Source organism: Vespula vulgaris, chromosome 19 (assembly GCF_905475345.1).
Source record: "Vespula vulgaris chromosome 19, iyVesVulg1.1, whole genome shotgun sequence".
NCBI classification, from domain to species: domain Eukaryota; kingdom Metazoa; phylum Arthropoda; class Insecta; order Hymenoptera; family Vespidae; genus Vespula; species Vespula vulgaris.
Window position 1 is genome coordinate 1,635,170 of NC_066604.1, and position 26,085 is coordinate 1,661,254.

General features: G+C 31.5%; 2 protein-coding genes across 6 annotated transcripts; both read left to right on the top strand.

Annotated features, from left to right (window-relative positions):
• The first annotated feature begins 3,674 nt into the window (after positions 1-3,674).
• LOC127070720 (ribosome biogenesis protein BMS1 homolog) lies at positions 3,675-8,295 on the top strand. 3 transcript variants are annotated; one of them, XM_051009028.1, is made up of 3 exons: positions 3,675-3,815; positions 4,090-5,264; positions 5,346-8,295. In XM_051009028.1, exons 2-3 carry the CDS (start codon positions 4,414-4,416, stop codon positions 8,170-8,172), a joined length of 3,678 nt encoding a protein of 1,225 aa, XP_050864985.1. In that variant the 5' UTR covers positions 3,675-3,815; positions 4,090-4,413; the 3' UTR covers positions 8,173-8,295. The 3 variants fall into 3 exon arrangements, with proteins under 3 accessions (XP_050864985.1, XP_050864986.1, XP_050864984.1); XM_051009029.1 differs by having other exon boundaries at positions 4,100-5,264; XM_051009027.1 differs by having other exon boundaries at positions 4,118-5,264.
• Positions 8,296-8,578: 283 nt separating this feature from the next.
• On the top strand, positions 8,579-18,912 carry LOC127070724 (exportin-2). Of its 3 annotated transcripts, XR_007784622.1 has the most exons (19): positions 8,579-8,689; positions 9,206-9,449; positions 9,716-9,861; positions 9,959-10,297; positions 10,376-10,483; positions 10,602-10,694; positions 10,781-10,948; positions 11,038-11,167; positions 11,290-11,453; positions 11,526-11,715; positions 11,791-11,989; positions 12,083-12,343; positions 12,436-12,527; positions 12,600-12,903; positions 13,005-13,172; positions 13,243-13,553; positions 13,682-13,904; positions 15,293-15,443; positions 17,291-18,912. XR_007784622.1 is itself a non-coding variant. In XM_051009063.1 (17 exons), the coding sequence occupies exons 2-17, from the start codon at positions 9,365-9,367 to the stop codon at positions 13,825-13,827; spliced, it is 2,904 nt and encodes a 967-aa protein (XP_050865020.1). In that variant the 5' UTR covers positions 8,579-8,689; positions 9,206-9,364; the 3' UTR covers positions 13,828-14,135. The 3 variants fall into 3 exon arrangements, 1 of the variants encoding a protein (XP_050865020.1); XR_007784621.1 differs by lacking the exons at positions 15,293-15,443; positions 17,291-18,912 and adding an exon at positions 14,021-14,135; XM_051009063.1 differs by lacking the exons at positions 15,293-15,443; positions 17,291-18,912 and having other exon boundaries at positions 13,682-14,135.
• Positions 18,913-26,085: the final 7,173 nt, after the last annotated feature.

Here is a 26,085-nt window from a genome sequence, read left to right on the forward strand (position 1 = left end):
ATTTGTGCAGGTCACAATATCGATGACTTATAACGTGTTCCGTGTCTCGGAACCGTGAGGCAGGCTAAAGTATCCGGCTCTTGCTTCCGGTCTGCACGCGACTTCTGCACGTGAAGTCACGTGGCACAAATCGAGGTGTTCGCGTTCGCGCGCGTGTGCTTAAGTATGTGTATCGTTCGGAAAAGAGCAACTAAAAGAGAGAGAAAGAGAGTCGAAGCCAAAGACGTTTTTGTCCCTGCGCATCTCGATGAATGCCACTTAAACTAGACTCCAAAAGTAAGAGTAAGAGAGAGAGAGAGAGAGGGAGAGAGAGAGAGATAGTTATATGCAATGGGATATATCTGGATATATAAAAATATATATATATGTACACCTATTATATATAAAAATAGATACTTGTCATAGATTTTTTATTTTTATTTTTTATTTGTTTTTATTTTTTTTTTATAGAACTTCAAAAAAGAAAAAGGAGAGAGAACTTCGTGTCCGAAAGAATCGCATATGATTATCTTCTGGAGAATATTTGTTCGTTGTTTCGTTTGAAATGCATATTATGAATGTATAGTACATATACAGTATACAGATGTATGCATATGAAGACAGCAAAGTCGAGTGCATTTGGTACTGGTCAGTCCATATTCTGGACAAACAATCGATTGGGAATCTCTCTTTTTTTTTTTTATATATAGAAGTAACTATATATACATGTATATATACATATATGTCTCATAGATATGTTCCCCTTCGTAAAGCAAACACGCATAAAATTACGTTTCTACACCGTTAGGAAAATGAATTCGGTAGATATATGTATTCTAGTTGCGAAAACAGTCGCGATCGGAGGGTTGACGTTTCTTTCGACAAATATATCGTCGATATCGATCGTTTTGTATAATTTTTAACCGTAGAGAAAAATCGTTTCTTATAGCAAGTTCATCAACGATTTGTTTTTTCGTGATAGAACGTTCAAAAAAGAAAGAAAAACAAAAAAAAAAGAAAATTCAATTGCGTTCAATCCTAAGAAAAAAGTAAATCGACGGCTTTACATCGACATAAGTCAATCATCGACGAACATCGTTAGATGCATTCAAAACTTTTTCAACTACTTTTTATTATATAAGAAAAAAGAAATTATTGATAAACTTATTATCATTATTGAGTTTATATCGTTAATGAAATTTTTTCTTTTTCTTTTTTTTTATGAGTTTGCTTAATTCGATACCCAACAATATCGAACAAATATAGATCGATCGTTCGTCGATTAATTTCTTCGAAGATACAATTTATTAATCGATAAATATTTCATTCAATCGATGATATTATACAATGTCATAGATACAACATATTCGAGTGAAAATTCTCTTCGATATCTTTACGAACGCATTCGCCATTGATCAGTGGACATCCTGTACATATTTATCTTCTTTTGGAGAATACTTTCCGAGTTTTCCGAGGGTGTAAAAGGTCGACTCGAAGGATGGTCAGTCACTCCCTTGATCGACCAACACTTGACCAGCATTGACAGTTGGGACCGTGGGACAATCGTTCGATAATTGGGTGACATTGTCGATTTCGTGCCGGACACTTTGTTCTCTATCGACGAAGGCGCACGCCCTCGTCATTCTGCCATTAACGATTCTTATACTTTACGATTTGTTGCTTGAGTTTCGTTGTCCTTAGTACAATCGAAAATATGAATTTATTGGGGATTATATTACTTACTTCTAATAAAGTTATATGGATATTTCGATTATCCTATATCTATGCTAGTATTATAGTCTCTCACTTCGTACTGTTTAATATCGTAAATCCTGATCGTTGCATAGTTGAAACCTAATCTCGTGATCTGATCGATCGTTTCTCATAAATCGAAAAATTTAACGAACGAGACACACGAGTAATAAATTTCTTTCTTTTTTCTTTTTTCTTTTTTTCTTCTTCTCTTTTTTGTATTGATACAAATATCACGATTGAGATATTAAAATAATTCTTTCCGTAACTTGTAAATCATTGGTATTTATAAAGCGTATAATTCGTATAATTCGTTATTACAAGGATAAACTAATCCGGATTTTCGTTTAAACGCTTTAGCTTCCTCGGATTAAGTCGATCACGAATAATCACGCGAATTTCCTGATTTCAGAAAGTCAGGCTTCGGTAGTTGCTCTTTCGTACCATCTGTGCCCTATTCGTCTCCCCAATACGATTAAATTGTCGGTGAATAACGGGACACGATTGAGAAGTTCCATCTAGTGTATATCGCGTTAATTGGAAATTAAATCGAGTTATCGCGATTATTAAATTCTTTAGCTACGAGTTAATACGAATTCGATATACTACGAATAAATTAATAGATATTTGTTAATCTTACATTTCAAACTTATAATTGTGGAAGGTAGTATTAAATTATTAATTAGAGATATATTCGATTGACGATTTCATACTATTTCTGTATACAAAGATAGAAAAAAATGTGATAACTTAAAATCCTAGATACATAGCATGTATATACCTATGTATGTATTTATAGATATGTATATATAATAAACGTACGTATCTATATATTGCAATGGGAATGTTCGCAGACTGAAATTATGTTCCCATTTAAAAACCCACCCCAATCGTCATCGCGATTCGTTGCGGTTCGAAGCGAGTCAATTGTAGACAAGTGCACGCCGCGCAGCATCGTATATTAAAACGATTTTTTTTGGCGTGATTTTAAAAGGTGACAGCTGTCCGCTTTGTTTGACAGACCGGAACACCGATTTATGTTTTATATTTACCTACATGTGTAGAACACACACATTTGTATATATATACAACGAAGAACGATTCATTAAAATATATCTTTTTATTATTTTTTCATACATGTATACATACGTTCTTGTATGATAAATGAATTAAAGATTCGGATAAGTTGCAATTATCGTTTTACTTTTGCAGTTTCGATAATTCTCTTTCGTTTATATTTTATTTTCATTCGATGAACATGCGAAATATAAACTACTTTGCTTCAGGGAAACGATATCGTTCGAAGAAGAGAGAACGATCGATCATCGTCTCAAATTTTACAACATCACGTGCCATTGTACGAATTAAGATATATGATCGATGACTTTCCAATCGACTAGTAGTATTGTGCGGTTTCAAATGGATAATGTCTTCAAAGGAACACGATAATTTTTCGTCATCGTGATTTAACAGTTGGCCGATCTATCGACATATTTCGTTCTTGATTTAAGATGTATAAAATTCATTTGGGAATAGATTTTATATTCAAACAATATCTACGGAATAATTCGTCAATGATTCATATCGTTTCGATAGGATTTATTATTTATAACGTGTCTTCATTGATTAATGATTAAATAACTAATTTAATTGTTTCATATGATTTCTATCGATTTAATTTAAAATTGAATGAATGTTTCATGATTATATGTCTTAAATATTCTTATTCATTTTTTAAATGAATTCGTATGTCGGTAAAATATTTGTCTTTGTATCGACAAAATAGTTTTCGTTAGGTATCGTTCGTTCAATAGTTCACCTATTTCTTGGGAGATGGCGTTTCAATAGTTCACTAATTTCCTGGGAGATGGCGTTTCAATAGTTCACTAATTTCCTGGGAGATGGCGTTTCATTAGTTTACCAATTTCTTGGGAGATGGCGTTTCAATAGTTTACCAATTTCTTGGGAGATGGCGCTTCGATCGCATTGTCGCTACTTGCTCTTGTTGACGTATCCTTTGGTTCGAGTATTTAACGTAGCTGCGTCATTGGAGGAACACATGGTCGTGCTGCTTAGGTTTACGAGTAAGTAAAACGATTAATATTTAGATTAATAAATATCTTGTAATATTTATAAAATAAATGTAACGAGTGTGACAAAATGTCTAACGAAGAAGATAGCGTAAAACACAAGACGCATAGAGAACGTAATGCTGGTCGTATCATATGATTTCTATCGATCTAAGTTAAAATTGAATGATTAATTATGTTTGATGATTATATATCTTAAATATTCTTATTAATTTTTTAAGTGAATTTGTATGTCAATAAAATATTTATTTTTATATGGACAAAATAGTTTTCATTAGGTATCGTTCGTTCAATAGTTCATCTATTTCTCGAGAGATGGCGTTTCAATAGTTCACTAATTTCCTGAGAGATGGCGTTTCAATAGTTCACTAATTTCCTGGGAGATGGCGCTTCAATAGTTTACCAATTTCTTGGGAGATGGCGCTTCGATCGCATTGTCGACATATCCTTTTGTTCGAGTATTTAACCTAACCGTGTCGTAGGAGAAACACATGGTCGTGCTGCTTAGGTTTATGAGTAAGTAAAACGATTAAAATTTAGATTAATAAATATCTTGTAATATTTATAAAATAAATGTAACGAGTGTGACAAAATGTCTAACGAAGAAGATAGTGTAAAACATAAGACGCATAGAGAACGTAATGCTGGTCGTAAAGCGGAAAAGAAAAAAGCGAAAAATCAACATGTTCAAGAATTAACGGATAAACAGAAAAATCCGAAAGCTTTTACGTTTAATTCAGCTATTAAAGCCGAACGACGATTTAGACGTAAGCAAGATATTGAAACTAAAAAACAACATATTCCTGTAGTAGATAGAACACCTTTAGAACCACCACCAATTTTGGTCGCAGTTGTAGGACCTCCCAAAGTTGGGAAATCCTTACTTATACAATGTTTAATAAAAAGTTATGTTAAGCAACCATTAACTAATATAGTTGGTCCTGTTACTGTAGTCTCTGGCAAGAAAAGAAGAATTACATTTATGGAGTGTAATAATGATATAAGTTGTATGATAGATATTGCAAAAGTGGCCGATTTGGTATTGCTATTAGTAGATGCATCTTTTGGCTTCGAAATGGAGGTCTTTGAATTTCTTAACATATGTCAAGTTCATGGTATGCCAAGAATTATGGGTGTACTAACTCATTTAGATTTATTTAAGAATGCAAAACAATTAAGAAAAACAAAGAAAATATTAAAACATCGATTCTGGACTGAAGTATATGCAGGTGCAAAATTATTTTATCTTTCTGGATTAATTCACGATGAATATCTTCGCACTGAAATAAAAAATCTGGCAAGGTTTATATCGGTGATGAAATTTAGACCATTGACATGGCGTACTTCGCATCCTTATATACTTGCGGATAGGATAGAAGATTTAACATCACCCGAATTGATAAGGAAAAATGCTAAAGTTGACAGAACAATATGTTTATATGGGTTTGTAAAATCTTATATTTTATTTAATATTTGTCTAATATATTTAAGGATTATAGAACGTATTTTTATATTTTTATACAGGTATGTTAGAGGAGTTCCCTTAAATAAGGAATCTTCCATTCATATTCCTGGTTGTGGAGATCTTAGAATTAAAGATGTAAGTTATTTACCTGATCCGTGTCCTCTTCCTGAACAATTAAAAAAACGTGCATTAATAGAAAAAGAAAGATTAATATATGCACCCTTTTCTGGCATCGGTGGAATCGTTTATGATAAAGATGCAGTCTATGTAGAATTGGCAGGTAGTCATTCTCATAAAGAGGAAGATACAGGTTTAACTGGAGCATTGATGGATACTCAAGAAACATTAGATCAAAAATTACAATATAGTGAATTACAATTATTTAGTGATACTGCTCCAATTAAATCTCAGGATATTAATGAAGATTTTAATTCTCATTACATTGGAGAAAATGTAGTCGAAGATGGAAGGATAAGAAGGAAAGTTATTTTTCCTGATTCTGAAGAAACTGCAGCAGTTTCTGATGAGGATTCTGATGGTAGTGAAGAAGAGGATAATAATATTGAAGAATTCAATAATAAGGAGTTGAATAATGATGAAGATGATATAAAAAAAAATACAAGTAGAAAAGGTATTAAAAGAAAAAATCAGGATTTACAATTTATAACCTCTAGACAGAAAAAGAAGAAAGTTCATTTTACTAATTCTAATGAGGAAGATAGCGATGTAGATGATTATTTTGAAGATAATGATAATAAGGAAGTTAAAAATAAAACAGAGATAGAAGTCTATCATTCTTTAAGTAAAGAATCCGATATCCAAGTAAAGAATAAAATTACCGAAGCTCTTAGTTTTTTGGAGGCAAGTACTAGTAAAAAGGATATAGATGAAAGTGATAATGAAAGTTTTGATGAGCTTAGTGATGATGATTCGCGTGGGGATTTAGAAATAGATAATTCTAATGATGATAATGATTTTCAAAAAGAGAGATTTTCAAAAGAAACAAAAGAAGATCATGATACGGATGAAAGTGAGGAAGAAATTGCAGATGAATTTAAATGGAAGTCTAATTTATTAGACAAAGCAAAAAAAGCATTTATAAATCGGCGAGAAAGTAATAAAAGCCTAATGAAAATTGTTTATGGAGTATTTGATAAAGGTATACAGAATAATGATAAGGAAGAAAAGGAACAAGAAGATGAAAATGATAATGAACCTGTTGGTGGAATATTTAAAGTAGTACAAGAGAAACAAAAAGAAAAATTACAAGAACGTGAATTACAAAATTTGGACGAATGTGTGTTCTTTTCAAAAGAACCTTCGCGTGATTGGTTGGATGAGGACAATAAAGTTTTGTTACTTAATTGTTTTGTTACTGGTAAGTGGAAAGAATCTGAAGATGCAGAGGAACTTTTAAAATTAGATGATATGGATGAAGATGAAGTATATGGAGATTTTGAGGACTTAGAAACTGGGGAGAAACATAAGGCAGATGATTCGCAACAATCACAAAATAATGAAATAAATGAAAAGAAAAAGCTTCTTGAGAAGAAAAAGAAATTAAAAGAACAATTTGATGCTGAGTATGATAATGGAGAATCAAAATCGTATTACGACGAATTAAAACAAGAGGTAGATAAACAAGCAGAATTAAATAAATCAGAATTTGAAGGATTAGATGATGATATTAGAGTTCAATTAGAAGGTTATCGTCCAGGAATGTATGTACGAGTAGAGATACAAACTGTTCCTTGTGAAATAATTACAAATTTAGATCCATCGTATCCACTCATTATCGGAGGGTTATTACATGGAGAAGAGAATATAGGATATGTACATACGCGAATTAAAAAACATCGATGGTATTCGAGAATTTTGAAAAGTAAAGATCCATTAATATTATCCGTAGGCTGGAGAAGATTTCAAACATTACCGATTTATTCAAAATTAGAAGATAATTTACGTAGTAGAATGTTAAAATACACTCCTGAACATGTTGCTTGTATGGCACATTTTTGGGGACCTATTACGCCACAAGGTACAGGAGTTCTTGCAGTTCAGGATATTGCTACCAGAGAACCAGGTTTTAGAATAGCAGGAACTGGATCTATTGTAGAAATGGATAAAAGTACTCAAATTATGAAAAAATTAAAACTCACTGGTGTACCAATGAAAATTTATAAAAAAACAGCTTTTATTAAGGATATGTTTAATAGTACATTAGAAGTAGCTAAATTTGAGGGTGCAAAGATAAAAACAGTTTCTGGTATTCGTGGTCAAATAAAAAAAGCAGTTTCAAAACCAGAAGGTTGTTTCCGTGCTTCATTCGAAGATAAAATTTTGTTGAGCGATATAGTTTTTTGTCGTACTTGGTATAGAATTGAGGTACCTAAATTCTATAATCCTGTAACATCTCTTTTGTTACCTCCTGCAGAAAAAAATCAATGGCGTGGAATGAAAACTACTGGTCAATTAAAACGAGAAAAGAATATTCGTGCAACAGTTAACACTGATTCACTTTATATTCCTATTGAAAGAAGCATGAAAGTATTTAAACCATTGGTTATACCACGTAATTTACAAAAGGAACTTCCTTATAAAGACAAACCTAAATTTGAATCTAATCCTCATACGCGTAAAACTAAATTTGAAGATCGTAGAGTCGCTGTTGTAAGAGATGCTAAGGAAGAAAACGTAGCACGTCTTATGAAAATGATTAGAACGTCATATGCATATAAGCAAAAACAACTTAGAAAAGCTACAGTAGATAGGGTAAGAGCCCTTAAAGCACGAGTTACGGCAGAAGAAAGAAGAAAATTGAAGAAGCAGAAAGAATATAAAAAACAGATCTTTAGAGACCTTAGTAAATTAGAAAAAAAAAAATAAAAAGATATAATTTCTAAACAGAAATTTATATGCATGTAGTTAGTAGATTAAATGTAATTAATTGTATAAAAAAGTCCTTTTTTTATGTTAATTATATATTACATTATCAACTTATTACAATAATGTTATGAAGCTTCCTATGCTATTCATGTTAAATATCTTGTCATTCTTTCCTGTAACAATTGGTATCATTATTAATCGAAATATTTATTTTATTATCATATTTATATTAAAATAAAAAGTATATGTATATACAAACATATATGTTGCATCTACGCGATTGGTCAATTGATTGTTGAAATTTGTGAAAAGGTTATCATCGATTATTAGTAATAGAAAATTAATACTTTTATATGTAAAAATATCAATAAATATATGTTGTTTACAATAATATTTAATTTAGTGTTCGAGTTGTATAGCATAAGAACAATAAATAGACGTACGCTTGGTAATCGACTTCAGTAGTTCTCAAGCTTTCGATAGATGAACATGGCGGCCGAGGTATTTGATGCTGCATGTAAGTAATGGATTTATTTGAATATTATATTTATTTATATAATTAATAGCGATACATTACATATTTATTGATAGTATATAAAAATTTTATTAATAAAGTTCAATCAGAGAAACTTCGTGCATAGTAATTTTTACGTAATGCGATATTATTTGCGATCTAATTTTATCTATGGAATACAATAACAAACATTTGAGTATAATAAACAACATGATTGTGTTAATTTCTCATCATATTCGATAAATAAATAATCTTAATTGCATAAGTATTTGAGATTATGATATTTTTGTCATTTTCATCTTTGGCGCTACGATAAAATAGACGCCATTAATTCTTATCTAAAAATCGTAAATTTCGCGCGTAAATTCTGGACAAATATTTTTACAATATATTTGTATTTACGATTATATTCATCATAATTGTTATATATGACGTGGTTTTTATTTTTAATATCGTTTTAATATATTATATATATATATATACGTTTTTTATAACTAATAAGAATTTCATTCGTAATAGTGCGTTTCCAATCTGATTTCTACAACTTGTGGATGACGCTTTGTGAAATTCAATTTACGAAACGCTGGTACGTTATGCCGCTTTGATTTTTTATTGTTGTGATATAATTAGGAATATTTTGTGAAAGAACAAACAATTTAACTTTTAATCTGTAAGAAAATGGAGCTTACGGACGATAATTTGTTAACATTAAGCGAATATTTAAAACATACGTTAAGTCCAGATACAAATGTCAGAAGACCGGGTAAGTAACCTAAAATTTATCATAGGCAATTGTTTTATTTATAGTTCTATGTAATAATGAATACTTTTTTACTATATCTATTTTCAAAAATATAATGATCGACATTGTCTAGTTATGCTTCAAAATCCAAATACTTTAGGAAAAACTTTTTATACTTAATATAGTCATAAAACAGTATTTAATTTTTACATTTTATGAATTTGTCATTTATGTTTTTACACTGGCTACTTTATATTTGTTTTAATAATTTATATTCTTTATCACAGCTGAAAAATTTCTGGAATCTATAGAAATAAACCAGAATTACCCTTTACTACTTTTACATTTGATAGACAAAACCGAAGTAGATATAACTATAAGAATCGCTGGTGCAGTTGCATTTAAAAATTATATAAAACGTAATTGGAAAGTTGTAAGTGATTATGTTTTATAATATATATGAATGTTAAATATATTAATTTTTAAAAATGTTAGAATTTTAAATTTAAGACATAATAATATATTTGTAGGAGGAAGATGCACAAGATCGTATACATGCACAAGATAGACATGCGATAAAGAAATTAATAGTTAATTTAATGTTGCATTCTCCTCATTCAATACAAAAGCAGCTTTCTGATGCTGTATCAATCATTGGTAAACATGATCTTTTAAATAAATGGCCAGAATTAATTGATCAGATGATAGAAAAATTCAATACAGGAGATTTTCATGTAATAAATGGGGTCTTACATACGGCACATTCTTTATTTAAGAGATATAGATATGAATTCAAAAGTGAAATTTTATGGACAGAAATTAAATTTGTATTGGACCAATTTGCAAAACCATTGACAGATTTATTTTTAGTAAGTTATCAAGCAATGTTTCTCTAATATAATATTATAACCTATTATGAATACTATAACCTAATTTCTTTCTTATAGACAACGATGAATTTAGCACAGATACATGCTAATAATGTAGATGCCTTAAAAGTTATATATAATTCTTTGGTTATGCTTTCCAAAGTATTTTATTCTCTTAATTTTCAAGTAAGTGTTGGATATTATTTATAACATTGAGTTATATTGTAATAGTAAATATATTATAACATTATTGTTATATATTATTTATTAGTATTAAGTCACGTGTTATATATCATCGTTTTAGGATTTACCAGAATTTTTTGAAGATAACATGGCATCATGGATGAAAAATTTTCTTATTATATTAAATACTGATGTGCCATCTCTGAGAACAACTGTAATTATAAATATTTTTTTTCATATGTAAATGATAAATATATATATATATATATAGTATATATTATAATATATTATTAATATTAGGATAATGAAGAAGCAGGAGTGATGGAACAGTTAAAAACACAGGTTTGTGATAATATCTGTCTTTATGCTCAAAAGTATGATGAAGAATTCCAACCATTTTTACCAGAATTTGTAACAACTGTATGGAACTTATTAACATCTACAGGTCAACAAACCAAATATGATGCAGTAAGAACTATTTATTAAAAAATTATGATTTTAATTTCATTATTTAATTTTTATGCAGATTATAGCTTTCTAACCATAAATATTTTTAGTTAGTATCAAGTGCATTGCAATTTTTGGCCATAGTAGCAGATCGTTCTCGATATAGAAATTTGTTTGAGGATTCAGGAACTTTGAGCAGTATCTGTGAAAAAGTTATTATTCCTAATATGGAATTTAGAGGTAGGGCAAACATGAGCTTATGCAAAAAAGATCTTGAAGAAAAATTAACTGCATAAATATATTGGTGTATGAATTTTATAAGTATGATTTATATTTTCGATTTACACAATTTTTTTTTATAGATTCGGATGCTGAACTGTTCGAAGATAATCCGGAAGAGTATATACGCCGTGATATAGAAGGTAGTGATGTAGATACGAGAAGACGAGCAGCTTGTGATTTAGTGAAAGTTCTTTCAAAGTATTTTGAAGCCAAAATAATGGAAATTTTTGGTGCTTATATACAGGTACATAACGTTTATAGGAATATTTAAATCTTTATAATAAATATTGTTATGCATAAGTTTCATTGTCCTTAGGTAATGTTACAAAACTATGCAGAAAAGCCTACTGAAAATTGGCGTAGTAAAGATGCAGCTATTTATTTAATTACAAGTAGTGCCACTAAAGGACAAACGCAAAGGCATGGTGTAACACAAAGCAGTCAACTTGTTCCATTACCTCAGTTTACGGCACAACATATTGAACCTGAACTTTCTAAACCAAACGGTATAGTTTATTGTTAAATATTAATAACGATAAATATATTATATATTTATAAATGTTTAATACTTTATATTACAGTGAACGAATGTCCAGTTCTTAAAGCAGACGCGATTAAATTTGTAATGTCATTTAGATCCGTTTTGCCACAGGAATTAGTCGTAGGAAGTTTACCACAATTAGTTAGACATTTGAGTGCTACGAGTATCGTTGTTCATACATATGCTGCTTGTGCAGTTGATAGGATACTTGCTATGAGAGGCACAGACAATAATTCCTTGTAAGGAGGAAAAGTAATATAGGATAATATATAAAATATAATAGACGTGCATAACGTAATCTTAACTTTTCTCTTTTTATACTTAATTTTTAGAGTGAAAGGAAATGATTTAATGCCATTAGCACCAGACCTGCTGAAAGGATTATTCGCATGTTTGTCTCTGACAGGGTCAGAAGAAAATGAATATGTGATGAAAGCTATTATGAGAAGTTTTGGTATATTACAGGATAATATTGTACCTTTCTTAGCAGATTTATTACCAAAACTAACAGAGAAACTAACAATGGTTGCTAAAAATCCGACACGTCCTAATTTCAATCATTATCTCTTTGAAACATTAAGCTTATCTATCAAGTAAGTTTTCAATATTTACAAAAGGAAATTATTCATATTAAATTAATTTGTTATTAAGTGATATAAAAAAAATATTTGTTTTTTTTTCTTAGAATCGTTTGTAAAACTAATCCACAGGCTGTTTTATCTTTCGAACAAGTTTTGTTTCCAATCTTTCAAGAGATTCTACAGCAAGATATATCAGGTTGTGTTGCCTGTTGCGTATTAATATTAGTATCGTTCCTACAAATATTCTATTAACTATATTTTCTTTTAGAATTTATACCATATGTATTTCAAATCCTGGCTTTATTTTTGGAACTTAGAACTACACAGGAAATACCAGATCCATACATGGCCTTATTCCCTTGCTTATTAGCACCAGTTCTATTTGAACGTCAAGCTAATATTCATCCTCTTAATAGATTATTACAAGCGTATGTTAGTCACGGTTCACATTTAATAATAGCACAAGATAAGACTAGCGGCTTATTGGGCGTTTTTCAAAAGTTAATCGCGTCTAAGGTTAACGATCGTGAAGGTTTCTTATTATTGGAATGTATTATCGAACATTTCCCACCGTGAGTTTCTCTTTTCTTCATTTTCTTCGTTTTTACATTATCAATATTTTTCTATTAAACTTTGGACTCGTATTGATAATCTATATTCTATCAATTAATAGGAATACATTGGAACCATATATGAAGCAAATTTTTGTATTGCTATTTCAAAGGCTTTCTTCTTCAAAAACAACAAAGTTTGTTCAAGGATTGATATTATTTTTCGCATATTACATTATTAGATATAATGCTACTAGTTTGGTTAATATTATCGATCAAATACAACCACAGTAAGTTTTAAAACATGTTTATATTTGAATGCATTAAAAGCGGATGTTTATAGGATTAATCAATTTTTAGAATGTTTGGTATGGTTGTCGAACGTATATTTCTATCGGATTTACAAAAGGTCTCAGGTGATATAGAAAAGAAAGTAACATCCGTAGGAATGTCGAATTTATTAATCGATTGTCCACCGATGCTTGAAAGTCCATACAATTCATATTATCCGCGGCTTTTAGCTGCATTAATCGAATTCTTCGAATCGTCTCAAGATGAAACTTTATTACCGGAGGATAATTTAATGCCTGAATTTGAAGATGCGATGGAATATCAAGTTGGTTACAGTCAGCTTATATATGCAAAAATGCCGAAAAAAGATCCACTGCAGTGTAAGTATTAATTTCTTTTTTAATTATCCCCATTTGAAGCTTTGATGTCTTATATTTTTTTTTATGTTTAACACGCATACACACACATATATGTATATGTGTATGTATGTATGTATTTATAAATATAGCTGTTGGCGATGTACGTTTACATTTGGCACAAGGACTTGGGAGATTATCACCAGGACAATTACCAGGACTCCTTGGACAAATTCCAGAACCAAATGCGAATCATTTAAGAAATTATCTTCAAACTGCTGGCATTACAGTTGCATAATATGAGCTGGATATCAGAAACAGACTGAAGATCCATTTGATATCACGAAAAATAACGAACATCAAATTGAATAAATTGTAACTAAATAATGAGATTTCATATATAATTTTTATAAATCATAATTTTCTATGATATACATTTCCGAAGTATACATAGTGTCTCGTTTAATAATTTTTCTTTATGTAATTTGAAGTATAATAGGTATAATATTTATTATTATTACGAGGCGCTATTTATTTTTCTCATCTCAATTAATAATGTCATCGATTGTGGGTAAAATAAAACTGCAGACGTCATAGAAGAAATAACGTTAAGATTCGATGAATACCTCTGTCAATTTGATTGATGCACACCCAAGCAGTCTCTTCCTTTTTATTGATTGAGTTTTTACGGTAATACAATAATACATAATATTAAATATCAATTTATAACAATGCAAGATTTTTTTCTTTTCTTTTCTTTTCTTTTCTTTTCTTTTCTTCTTCTTCTTCTTCTTCTTCTTCTTTTTCCTTCAACTCCAAACTAATAAATATTTTAACCCTCATTTTTTTTATAAAATAATATAAAAGATATTTTGTTTATACGATTAAAATTGTACGTTTGTTATCACTAAAAAATATTTTTATCGTTAGAGCATACAGATCAGCAGAGCGCCACTATACTCTCTTCATCATTCAGAGCAGGTAGAACAGAACCGGTAAGTCGATAATATCCGGGGTTTGTGAGAAGCCTTCGTCTATGTCCCACCCTCGAAAGCACTGGCCCAGCGAGTTATAAGATCTATAGATATTATTCATATACAGAACAGTTTTCTCAATTAAAATGTTTTATATATATATATATATGGTTGTTAATGAAATTGAATCTTAGATAATTAATCGTTCAAATATCTCTTTTCATTTTGATACAGATGAAAGAGTTTCAGATAGAAGAAAGAAGAAATAATAATAATATAATTTATCGCGATGTTGAGAATATAAATAAAAAAATAAAGAAAAGAAAAAAAAAGGAAAATATGAAAGAAACGAGTCGATCTTTATACTCGGGATGAAAGGAAAAAGGAAAGAAAAGAAAAGAAAAAACGAAACTGTTGCCATGATTTATGAAATAATATTCCTTTGTAAAAAGTATTGCTTTATTTTTTTTTCTTTTTATTATTTTCTCTCTCTCTCTCTCTCTCTCTCTCTCTCTCTCTCTCTCTCTCTCTCTCTCTTTCTTTCTCTCTCTCTCTCTTTTTAGCAGACCTCGAGAAAGTCATATAACTCGCTCGTTCGAGATTTAACATAAGAGATTTGCGAAGGTAAAGACTTAAAATTAAGCTGGATAAAAGATTTTAATTCATTTTTTTTTTGTAATCAAACTTAATCACCTCGATATTATTTTCCCTAGATATTTAATATAAAATTATATAACGAGCTTTTCAATGTTTACAAATATTACAGCCAACTTAACTTGTATGTTGCAGATTCGTGGTTTGATCCTGTCTGGTGAACATGCTACCGACGAAACCTCAAGTCATGTCCTGACGAACGGATTCTTCCTACATCCTGTTATACTCCTACATACGTTCTACGTGTTTCATACTGGAATGCCACAGGGAACGAAGAGGAAAATCGGTATGTCCCTACGTTTCTAACGCTTGGTTATACTCCGTGTAATTTTATTTTGGGATTAAGGATTTTATACAGCGTTGGAAAACTCTACGTAATATACGGAATTCCCAAAAGGAGTAAAATCGACGTTCTCTGTTATTTATTTCTTTTCTCTCTTCTCTCTCTTTTTTTTTATTATTCTCTTTCTCTCTCTCTTTTTTTTTTATCATAACAATGCGTTCATTAAACATTCATTTACGACCTTCTCCTATTTCGATATTTTTCTCTCTCTTTTCCACATAAATTGCAAATAGTTCGTTGGGGAAAAAGTGGAAGAGGGTGGGAGGGGAGAAATTCGACATAAATTTGTGTTAACATATAGGAATAACTTATCTATAAGAATAAAGAAGATTTATATTGGAATTATGCTATACGGCCAAATGCACTCTCCCACGCATGAACCGTTTCTCTCTCGTTAATATACGAGAATCCAGTTTGTCTTTTTTATTCTCTCTCTCTCCTTTTTTTTTTTTTCTTCTTTTCTTTCTTCTTTTATCCCCTCGCTTTAACTTGCATTCGATTCGTATATAGTATTAAATCTCTTTGATTTGATCGCATTGAAATGCATAGTATTAATGTAACTGAAGGAAGTATAAAAAATTCAATTAAAGCGAAGCGTAATTCGCGGCCATTGAAATACACGAGGTGCTTTGTAGGATGCACGGTTAGAGATAACGAAGTAAAAGTTCTCCTTTCTTCCTTTCTGCATTATTCAGACACGTGTTATTATTCTTTAGATCAAAGCAGATTTAAACAAAGGAACTGATAAAAAGTAGATAAGTATTTTTTTTCATTTTCTTTCTCTCTGTTTCCTTTTCTTTCTTTCTTCCTGTTTTTTTTTTTTTTAAATATATATATGTATGTAATGTAATATTTTTTTACACACATACACACACACACATATATATAAGAGGTATAATAAATACTTTTTTATACACACACATACACACGCACATAGCGTAATATTTATATTTTATAAATTTTCATTGTTATTTCATATATGAAAATTTTTTAATTAAGTTGATATTGTTAGAAAATGTAATTTCATGATTACAGTGAGGAGGGATTAAGTAGAAAATGTAGAAAATATATATATATATAATAAGAGTGAAATACGGAGAAATATATATATATATAATAAGAGCGATTTAAGAACGATTTGTTTTCTTTCGTTAGGAATTATCGTTTGAACGTCCTTGGTTATATCGTCGGAACTATTACAGATCGTATAGAGAAATTGATTGGATCGAATAAGAAGGAGAAAAGGAATTCTATAGTTGTGTTGAGTTATACCAGTGTTGAGAAATGCATTCTCCTAATACGAACGGCCATAAAGGATATATCGGTTTGTGTAGGATCGAAATAGAGTATTGCAAGCTCGCTGAAGTCGTCGCATTTTTGTGTTCTACCATTTCTTTTCTCCATTTTTCATCAATAGAATTTCTTTATCTTCATTTTTCTCTCTATCATATCTATCTATTGTCCTTTAAATATCTTCTTCTTATTCTTATTACATTATTATTATCATTATTTGATTCGAGTTTGAATTTTTATGATTCAGAAGAATAACATAATTTAGAGATGAATGACTGGTAGGAGAAGGGAGAAGAATGAAAGAAAAAAAAAGTGAAAATTAAAAAATTAAAAAATAGAAAAAGAGGAATGAAAAGAGAAGAAATTTCGTTTCACTACGTGGATCAATAAAGAGTTATTTTTCGAAGATCATCTTCATTTCGAATGTAGCGAATGGAATTCTCTTATTCCTTGAGATATGTGCCTCAGGCCAAATGCAATTTGATTTCACGTCGTAGGATCTGGCTTATACGAGAGAAGCAACCAACCAACCAACCAACCAACCAACCATCCAACCAACCAACCAACCAACCAACCAACCAACCCGTTTCAACGAAATCTCAATGGGTGAGATTCACTCTGCTCGGAGTAGTTATTGAAAAGTTCGAGTGTCTCGCTTCGTCGTCGTCGTCGTTGTCGTCGTTATCGTCGTTATCGTCGTCGTTAGAAAACGTGAGGATGACGTTGAAAAAGGATTCGCGATAACGTTAGATCTATATTTTCCTTAATTGAAAGTATTAGAAAATCATGGAAGATTATAAAATCTGATCTACCGTTTAATCACGATAGACGTTTTGTTTAAAGTAATCCAGAATCATAGTTAAAACTTTGAAACGTAGAGGAATCTGTAACGTTGTAATAAACTTTTCCTATTTCAATAATACTTCATTTTGTACGAGACAATAGTAGGAAAGTTTCGACGGTTTTGTTAGACGTTTACTCAACGTCGTAAGTTTCCGACGTTAGTTTTCTTTACATAGAATTTGTTAACTTTATTACGATCACGATTGGATATATAAATTAATTAATATCGATCGATTTTATTATTGAACGATGAAGTATTTAAGAATTAAAATACGTACTTATAATTTTCTTTTATTATCTATAGAAAGATAAAATCATTGGCAACCTTTAGAAAGGTATCCCCTTTAGCTCGGTTTTCCTCCCACTTTTCACCTCCTCCTTTCTTTTTTTTCAAAAAGAATTTCAACGAACGTCGGTAGAAGCTTTCGATGGCACGTCAATTATTATATCGTGGATATTTGTTCCTCATAGCATAAGAGAGCTTAAGCTGTAGAGAGCTTAGGAGTAGTACTTTGAAAACGAGACGAATAGAAAGAAAGAAAGAAAGAAAGAAAGAAAAAAAAAGAAAGAAAGCAAGGAAGATAGAAATAAAGAGAGAAAGAGAAAGAGAAAGAGAAAGAGAAAAAATAGAAAGAGAGAGATGAAGAATAGTTGAAACGTGAAATGAAGAGGATAACAATGGAAGGTAAAAGGATTGAAATGGATGATGAGAAGGAAAGGATGGTTAAAAGGAGAATGGATAGATGAAGAGAGACAGAGAGAGAGAGAGAGAGAGAGAGAGAGAGAGAGAGAGGAGAGTGGAAAAAGAGAAAGAGTGATAAAAAAAGGAACATAAAACGGGAGACAAGAAGAAATTGTCTGATACGGTACGACGGTTTGCCTGATAGAGGAGACAAAAAAAAGTGAAGGAGATGGTCATAGGTAGGCAGAGAAAGAAAGAAGGAAAGAGAGAGCGTGAGAGAGAGAGAGAGAGGGGGGGAGGAGAGGGAGAAAGAGTGGGAGAGAGAGAGAAAAGAGGACAGGCACGAGGTCTAGAAGCCGGAGGAAGGGTGGAGGCGAGAGGCGCTCCATCGATTCTCCCGGGGGAAATGCATCCAGCATTCGCTCGACTAACACTCCTACCTACCTCTACGTATGACCTCTATTAACTTGGCAGACCCACACCAGCAGTGACACACGACAGGTTCAAATTCACATCCTGATTTAGCATTTACTCCCTACCTCTTTCTCTCTTTCTCTTTTCTTTCTCCTTCTCTTTTTTCCCTCTCTCTCTCTCTCTCTCTCTTTCTCTCTCTCTGTCTGTCTGTCTGTCTTTCTTTCTTTTTTCACTTCCTTCCTTTTACTTACCTTTTTAATATTTTCTCTTTATATATTTTTGTTCTTTTTCTGTTGTTTTATTGTTGTTTTTGTTTAATGTGTGTGTGTGTGTATGTTTCTCCTTTTCTTTTTTTTTCTTTTCTCTCTCTTTTTTCCCTTTTCGTTTTCTTCCTTTTTTTTTAAATAATTCTTCATTTTTAGACTCGACCTCGTTATTCAGAAAGGGCAAGACCTTAGCTCACTACTAATTTTACATTAAGCTAGAACCACCGAGGAGAAAAAGAGTAACTTGCGCTCCATACATACATGTGTTTTGAGAGGGGAAAAGAAAAGAAAAGAAAAGGAAAGAAAAGGAAAGAAAAGAAAAGAAAAGAAAAGAAAAGAAAAGAAAAGGATGGAAAAGAAAGAGAGAAAAGAAAAAAGAAAAGAAAAGAAAAGAAAAGAAAAGGGGAGGAAATAAAAAGAGTAAAGGGTATGTACGCTAGTTAAAATTCCTTTAACAAATTGCGAATATTTTAAGGGTATCGAATCGCTTGATTGGAGTATTAAAATTGATAATGACGTTGTTCTTTTTGTATCTCTCTGAACTCTATTGAATATTTATATATGAAGGGTCTCGTAGAAACACACGTTTTATACGTTCTATACGTTTTATTGCATATGTAAATATCTAGAGAAAAAGAGAGAGGGAGAGAGAAAAATAAAGAGAATAAGAGAATGTAAAGATACGTATGTAATTTTACATAGTTATATATCCAAAGTAGTAACCTAAATTATTTTTTTTAGAACAGACATCCGATACTCTTGTCGATCGTCTTCTAACGTCGTCCACATGGATGAGGGAGTTTTTTCGTAATTGTTATATCATCTGTGAAGAAGGGTATATGTAAATTTTTTACGGAAGATTAAATTCCGACAGGTTGTTGGAAGATAGATAGCGAGATAGATAGAGCGTACGTGGAGAGAAACACAGAGAGAGAGAGAGAGAGAGAGAAAAGCTCGTAGAATATTTTGAAATAAGTACATGAACTTTGTGAAAATTCGAAAAGAATATTAGATATCCGACTTAACAATGCCTTTTTCCTAAGTAGATAACTCGACGTTGTTGTTCGACACTTATTTACAGGGTCAACCGAGAAAAATCAGGAGTCATCGTCTTTAAGCCGAACGTGACCTTAAAGAACGGCACACGTTAAGGAGAGAGAAGAGAATGTATAGGAAGGTGTTCTTATGGGGAAGTTGTGAGAATGTGTGAGAGAAAATTTATTTGTTCTCAAAGAGACAAGTCTGTTGAGGGTGGGAAGGCTAAAAAGGAGTATAGAGGAGGGATATACACATATGTTATAGCAGTCTTATATATTCTATATCTTTGTGTGTGTATATGTGTGTGAATATGTGTGTGTGAAAGGGCGAAAGAGAAAGCTGTTTCGTTCTTAGTTATCACGATTCAATAACACCTGCGTCCTAAAGCTCCCTAAGCAAAAAGATGGAAGCTGGTAGGGTTAAACCATTAAAGGGAGAAATTTGGATGTAATCTTGAAGCTGAACGTTCTTATCAAAGTATATGCATAAATATGTATGTACATATGTATAGATAATATATACAGGGTGTTAAACATTTTTTTGTTTTCATATATATATTATCACACGAGTTAACGCGTAATTTTTGCTTGTACTAGTTGCAACGACTTATTTGTTTATTTGTAAACGAAACAACGAACGCGTGGGTGGTGGACTTTCACGTTTGTAGTCTTTGGTTTGGTGTACATACACGCCATTACCACGGACAATGCGCGTTAGAAAACAATAGGAAGAAATTTGCATATTTCATTATGCGAACAATGACGGATTCTAAAGGACAGGAGCTTACATACAACATTTATTAGCATTTATGTTCATACTCGTGTTCCTCTTGTTCATTATATCTATATATTTATATATATATACATACACACATACATACGTATTTATTATATGGACTAGGATTTTATTTTTAAAAGAATTCTTTTTTTTTCAGACGATCGATCTCTATTTTTTATTTCCTTTTTTTTCCTCTTTTTACTATTCATCTCTTTGCCAGGATAAACTCGTTTAACTTATTTATTATTGCAATCTATCTCTCCCTCTCTCTCTCTTTTGTATTTCTTTCTTTTTGATTATAATGTTAAAAGTTTGTTTCTGTACGATGATATCCTTCTTCGTTTTCTTTCTTATTTCTTTAAATTAGTTGTAACTTTTCGGACAATTGTTATACCCCAATTGGCGATTTAGAGACTATGTACTTTATTCCTTTAGGAATTCGCGGTGAGTTGGCGGCTGTGGAACGGCAAGCGAAACGTAAAGTTTTCACTTCGTTGAAAAATTGCGGAAAATCTCAAACCCGATTTCCACTGCGAAATTGTACGAATGGATTATTTTCTTGGAAAGCAATTAAAAGTCGGTCGGGTGCTCGAAGATTCCATCGGTTTCGAAGTTGAATGAGATAATAGCAGGAGCCTTCTACGATATTTCGCACGTTTCTTTTCTTTTCATTTTCTTTCTTTCCTTCTTTTCCTTACCTTTTCTTTTCTTCCTATTTATGTTCTTCCGTATTTCTAGTTTTCTTTCTTTTTTTTCTGTTAATTTTTTTCTTAGTTTTTCTTTCTTTTTATTTATCCCCTTTTTCTTATATTCGCGAGAGATAAACGATATCGTTGTGATCGTATTAAATTAAAAATACTTTTTAAAAGGGCTTTATAAAAGGATTCTACGTTCTTCCGGTGCATTTGATGCGAATATTCATTTTATTTTATTTTACTTTATTTTATTTGTTTATTTATTCGCACCTTCTTTAAACCGGATATCTAGGTATTCAGAAACAGAAGGTACCTTTTCCATTTTGCGCTTCCCTTTATCCATCTCGACTATTCGAGAAACTCAAAATTTTCCTGACCGACGTGAGAGAAGAAAATGCGTTGAAGGAGTACTCTTTGTGGGAATTGGAGCGTGTCATTCGAGAACAAATGTCCTCTTCTAGTGGGAATAGACGCGAATCGTTTTACTGGACACTCGACGATTTTATATACGACGTATTTACTTATATACGTATGCACTTTTACAACGAGAAGAATAGAAAGAAAGATGATAACTTTATTACGAGTTAGTACATGGTGTATAATATAATATTATAAGCCTAACTCACACATACACACGTATACATATGTGTATCGAATTTTCTATCATCGATTTATTTATTTATCTGATATTTCTTCTTTTATAATTTATTCAATTTTTCTTTCCTTTTCTTTCTCTCTCTCTCTCTCTTTTTTTTTTACTTTTCTCTTTTTATAATACACACGCACACACATGCACATATATAACACATGATATGTATATGTACGACTTTTTTTCTGTTTCTATAATTTTTTTTTTCTTCTTTTTTCTTCCATTTTATAACGAAGTAGAACGAAACGATAGCCGACGCGTTCATGTATACGAAATGAGAGCCTCCATTGAAGGGACCCTTTCCCTTCCACCATAAAAAAATGCTACAAAAAAGTAAAAACCTTCCAACCACGAGCTTATATTTCACGATTTCCCGATAATTCCTTCAGCTCTTCTACATGGTCCCACACTCGTCGATAGAAAATTGTTCGACCATGCAAGTTTGGAATGCAAGCTGTCAGAAAGAAACAAACAAACAAAGAAAGAAAGAAAGAAAGAATGAAAGAAAGAAGCAAAAAAAGGGGGATCATTGAATTGGTTACGAATGAATAAAAGAAAAAATAGTATAGTGCTATGATTTTTATACCATTTAGAAAAACATGTTGAAAAATATCGATGTATGTACGTATGTGGGAAAACGTTATGTATAAACGGAGTAATATTTTTCTTTCTTTTTTTTTTTCTTTTTCCTTTTCACCATTCGCGTTGAAATACATGGATCGATAATTTTTCTTTCTCTCTCTCTCTCTCTCTATCTTTTTTTCTCTTTTTGATTTTTTTCGTTTGTACACGGCATATTTGTCAAGTTTGGAAAAAATTGATAAAATGAAAAAGGAAGGAAGAGAAAAAAAGAAACAGATTGAAAATCAAAAATGAAAGAGAAGGATGAGGTAAAAAAGTTTGATATCGTAAACATGAATAATATTTTTTAACCAATCTTTTTTGTTTCTCTTTCTCTCTTCCTCTTTACATATATATTTTTTTTGTTTAGACATTTAGTTTATATCATCATCATCATCATCATCATCATCATCATCATCATCATCATCATCATCATCATCATCATCATCATCATTATAATCTTCGTTATGGTATATCAATAGAAATCATAATTATCGCTAATGTTTCTACATCATAATTGTTAATTAGATTTTAATCTTAATGCAGTATACATCGATGATAATACACTAGACGTAGTATAGATGTGAAAGGATTATAAACCGTCTGATAATCAAAGTTTCACTAGGATTAGTCAATGTGAAAGGAATGCTTACTACCTGCGGTTGAAATTATAGATGAGAATTATAGATGAAGGAAGAGAAGAATAGGAGATAAGAAGAGGGTCTGCACAATTGATGCGTTACGCGTATGATGCCATTTGTGTGGGACTAAGATTCAGATTTAAACACAATGAAAGAGATATTAATCCTTCCGAAAGACGGAAATCGTGAATGATTAACAGGCTGGTTAACGTTGATAGTTTAAACTACAACGATAAGAGAGCTACCCACATACGGTCGAACACTTCATATTCGTTCTCTTTTTAGTTACGAGGTCATTTCATTTCGTTTCTTCCTCTTCATTATCATCTTCTTCTTCTTCTTTGGGTTTTTCTAACTCTTTTATTTTTTTTTTCTTTTTATTTCCATGACCACTTCCGTTCCACGTTATATCGTATTTATCTTGGCAAAGTGGAAGAAGATGCAACTGATTTCTCTGACAATTAACGAGAATCTCGTGATTACTTATCCTCTCTACTTTAATTAAGATCATTAGCCGTCTCGTAGCAATTTCCACGTTTACCTTTCTCGGTAAGATCAAGTTGGATGATTAAGAGGGACTCCTGTTTATTGCATTTATTCGATATATAGTCAATTCTTTCTCTCTCTTTCTCTCTACCTTTTCTCTCATGTTTTTCTCATGTTCCTTTTTTTTTTGAGTTCCTTCGTCTTTTTCTTTTGCTCACGTAATTTCGCGCATAACCACATCTCATCGGAAACCGTTCCAAGTAAGTTACTTACGCGTACGTTTTATATTATGTATTCGTACATATAGAATATAGGGCCCCGATAAGAATCTATCTAGTACATACACGCGGCATTGAAAGTTTTGCTCTCTCGCTCTAGAAACTGAATTGCTTCGGATCTCAATTTTCTCTGGAGTCGACCTAAATCGCTGGGATACATTTGCAAACAACACCGCTACCGTTTTCAATATTTTTGATTGCATAGACATCAAGCAATCTCTCTCATATTCCTGATACATTAAGAAATTGATATATAGAAAAAGAAAGAAATAAAGAAAGAAAGAAAGAAAGAAGAAAAAGAAGAGAGAGAGAGAGAGAGAGAAAGATCAATTGATCTTTCTTCAAAGATAATTATATATATTAATAAGATATATTATTTAAGAATAAAATATATTTCCTTAGAGTAATTATAACGTAGCTCGTCATCCTCAATGATAAATAATAATAATAATAATTATTATTATTATTATCTAATAAATTTGATCGAATCGGTCGGTGATTGCGATGAAAGTGCTACGAACGCAGGATTGCTAACTTTAAATCGAAAAGCTGGATGGTTAACTATATATCGTTCTCTGACGATGCAGAAATTAAATTGAGTATCCCAATGGCGAAAATCCAAGAGTGAGAGAGAGAGAGAGAGAGAGAGAGGTAGATACATAGATAGATAGATAGAGAGAGAAAGAGTGAGAGAGATCGAACTTTGGTCTGGCAGTTTTAACCGCTCGCATCAAAAGTTTCCATGCTTACAGGCATGCTGACACGCACGAATATAATTCCCGGACGATGGCTTTCATTTTCCGGGAGCGAGAGGACTGATAGTAGGGGGTGGGAGGGTGAATTTGATCATGGGTTTTTGGGTTATTGGCTAATCACATATTCCATCCGAATTATATTACAGCAAAATGGATCAGTTTTCGCGGATACGTTGGGGTCCCCAACGTATAATACGTTTCTGATAATTTCGTAAGCTGCGTATAACGAGCTATGAGGTGTTATGATATCTTAATGACTCATTATCGATCGATCAAAAGAGAGAGAGAGAGGGGTAGATAGATAGATAGATAGATAGATAGATAGACAGGAAATCGATACCGAAATTCGATAACGTAACTATCGTAATTGTGGTTAACACGTAAAGCTCGGAAAGAGTTATGGGATTTTATCTTCTCTTTTTTTGTTCTTTTTTTGGGGATAGGGGTTTACGCAGGAGATACTGCAACGAAGAGGGTGGAGAAACGATTTCGTAAGGAATTATTATAATACGTGGCCTAAGCATTTTACGATTTATCGTTGAATACTTCGAGCCGTCAGACTTGTGTACGTCGCATTGCACCCAATCCCATCGTATTTGATATAAAGCTCGCGTTCTTCCAACCGAATGCACTCGAGCGTTATTATTTTTTGGAATTTCGCCCATAAATCCTTTTTCACGGAGAAAACGTAAGCTGCTGGAAAGTATGAGACTTATGTACATACGTACACACACACATATATATATAAAATACATACGTCTTGCGATTGGGTCTTTCTTTCTCTTTTTGTTTGTTCGTTCGTCTGTTTGTTTATTTGTCTTTTTTTTCTGTTTTTTTTTCTCGTCGCATCTTTCACACTAAATTAATTATATCTAGTAAAAGTATAATACAGCGAGAGTTCTTTTTCTTCTTCTTTTTCTTTCTTTCTGTCTTTTTTTTTCCTTTTTTTCTTTTTTTCTTTTTCTTTAAAATTCCGTTTAAAATCTGTCTTAATCCCTAGATTCTTCTAATGAATTATTCTTTAAGTAATAAATCAACGTTGAATTTTCTTACTACGTAAACGCATGGTATTAGCTCACGTGTTATCGTCTTTCGATAAAATATTAGTATGCCCTGTAGCTATGATCGAAGTTACGATATTAGCTTT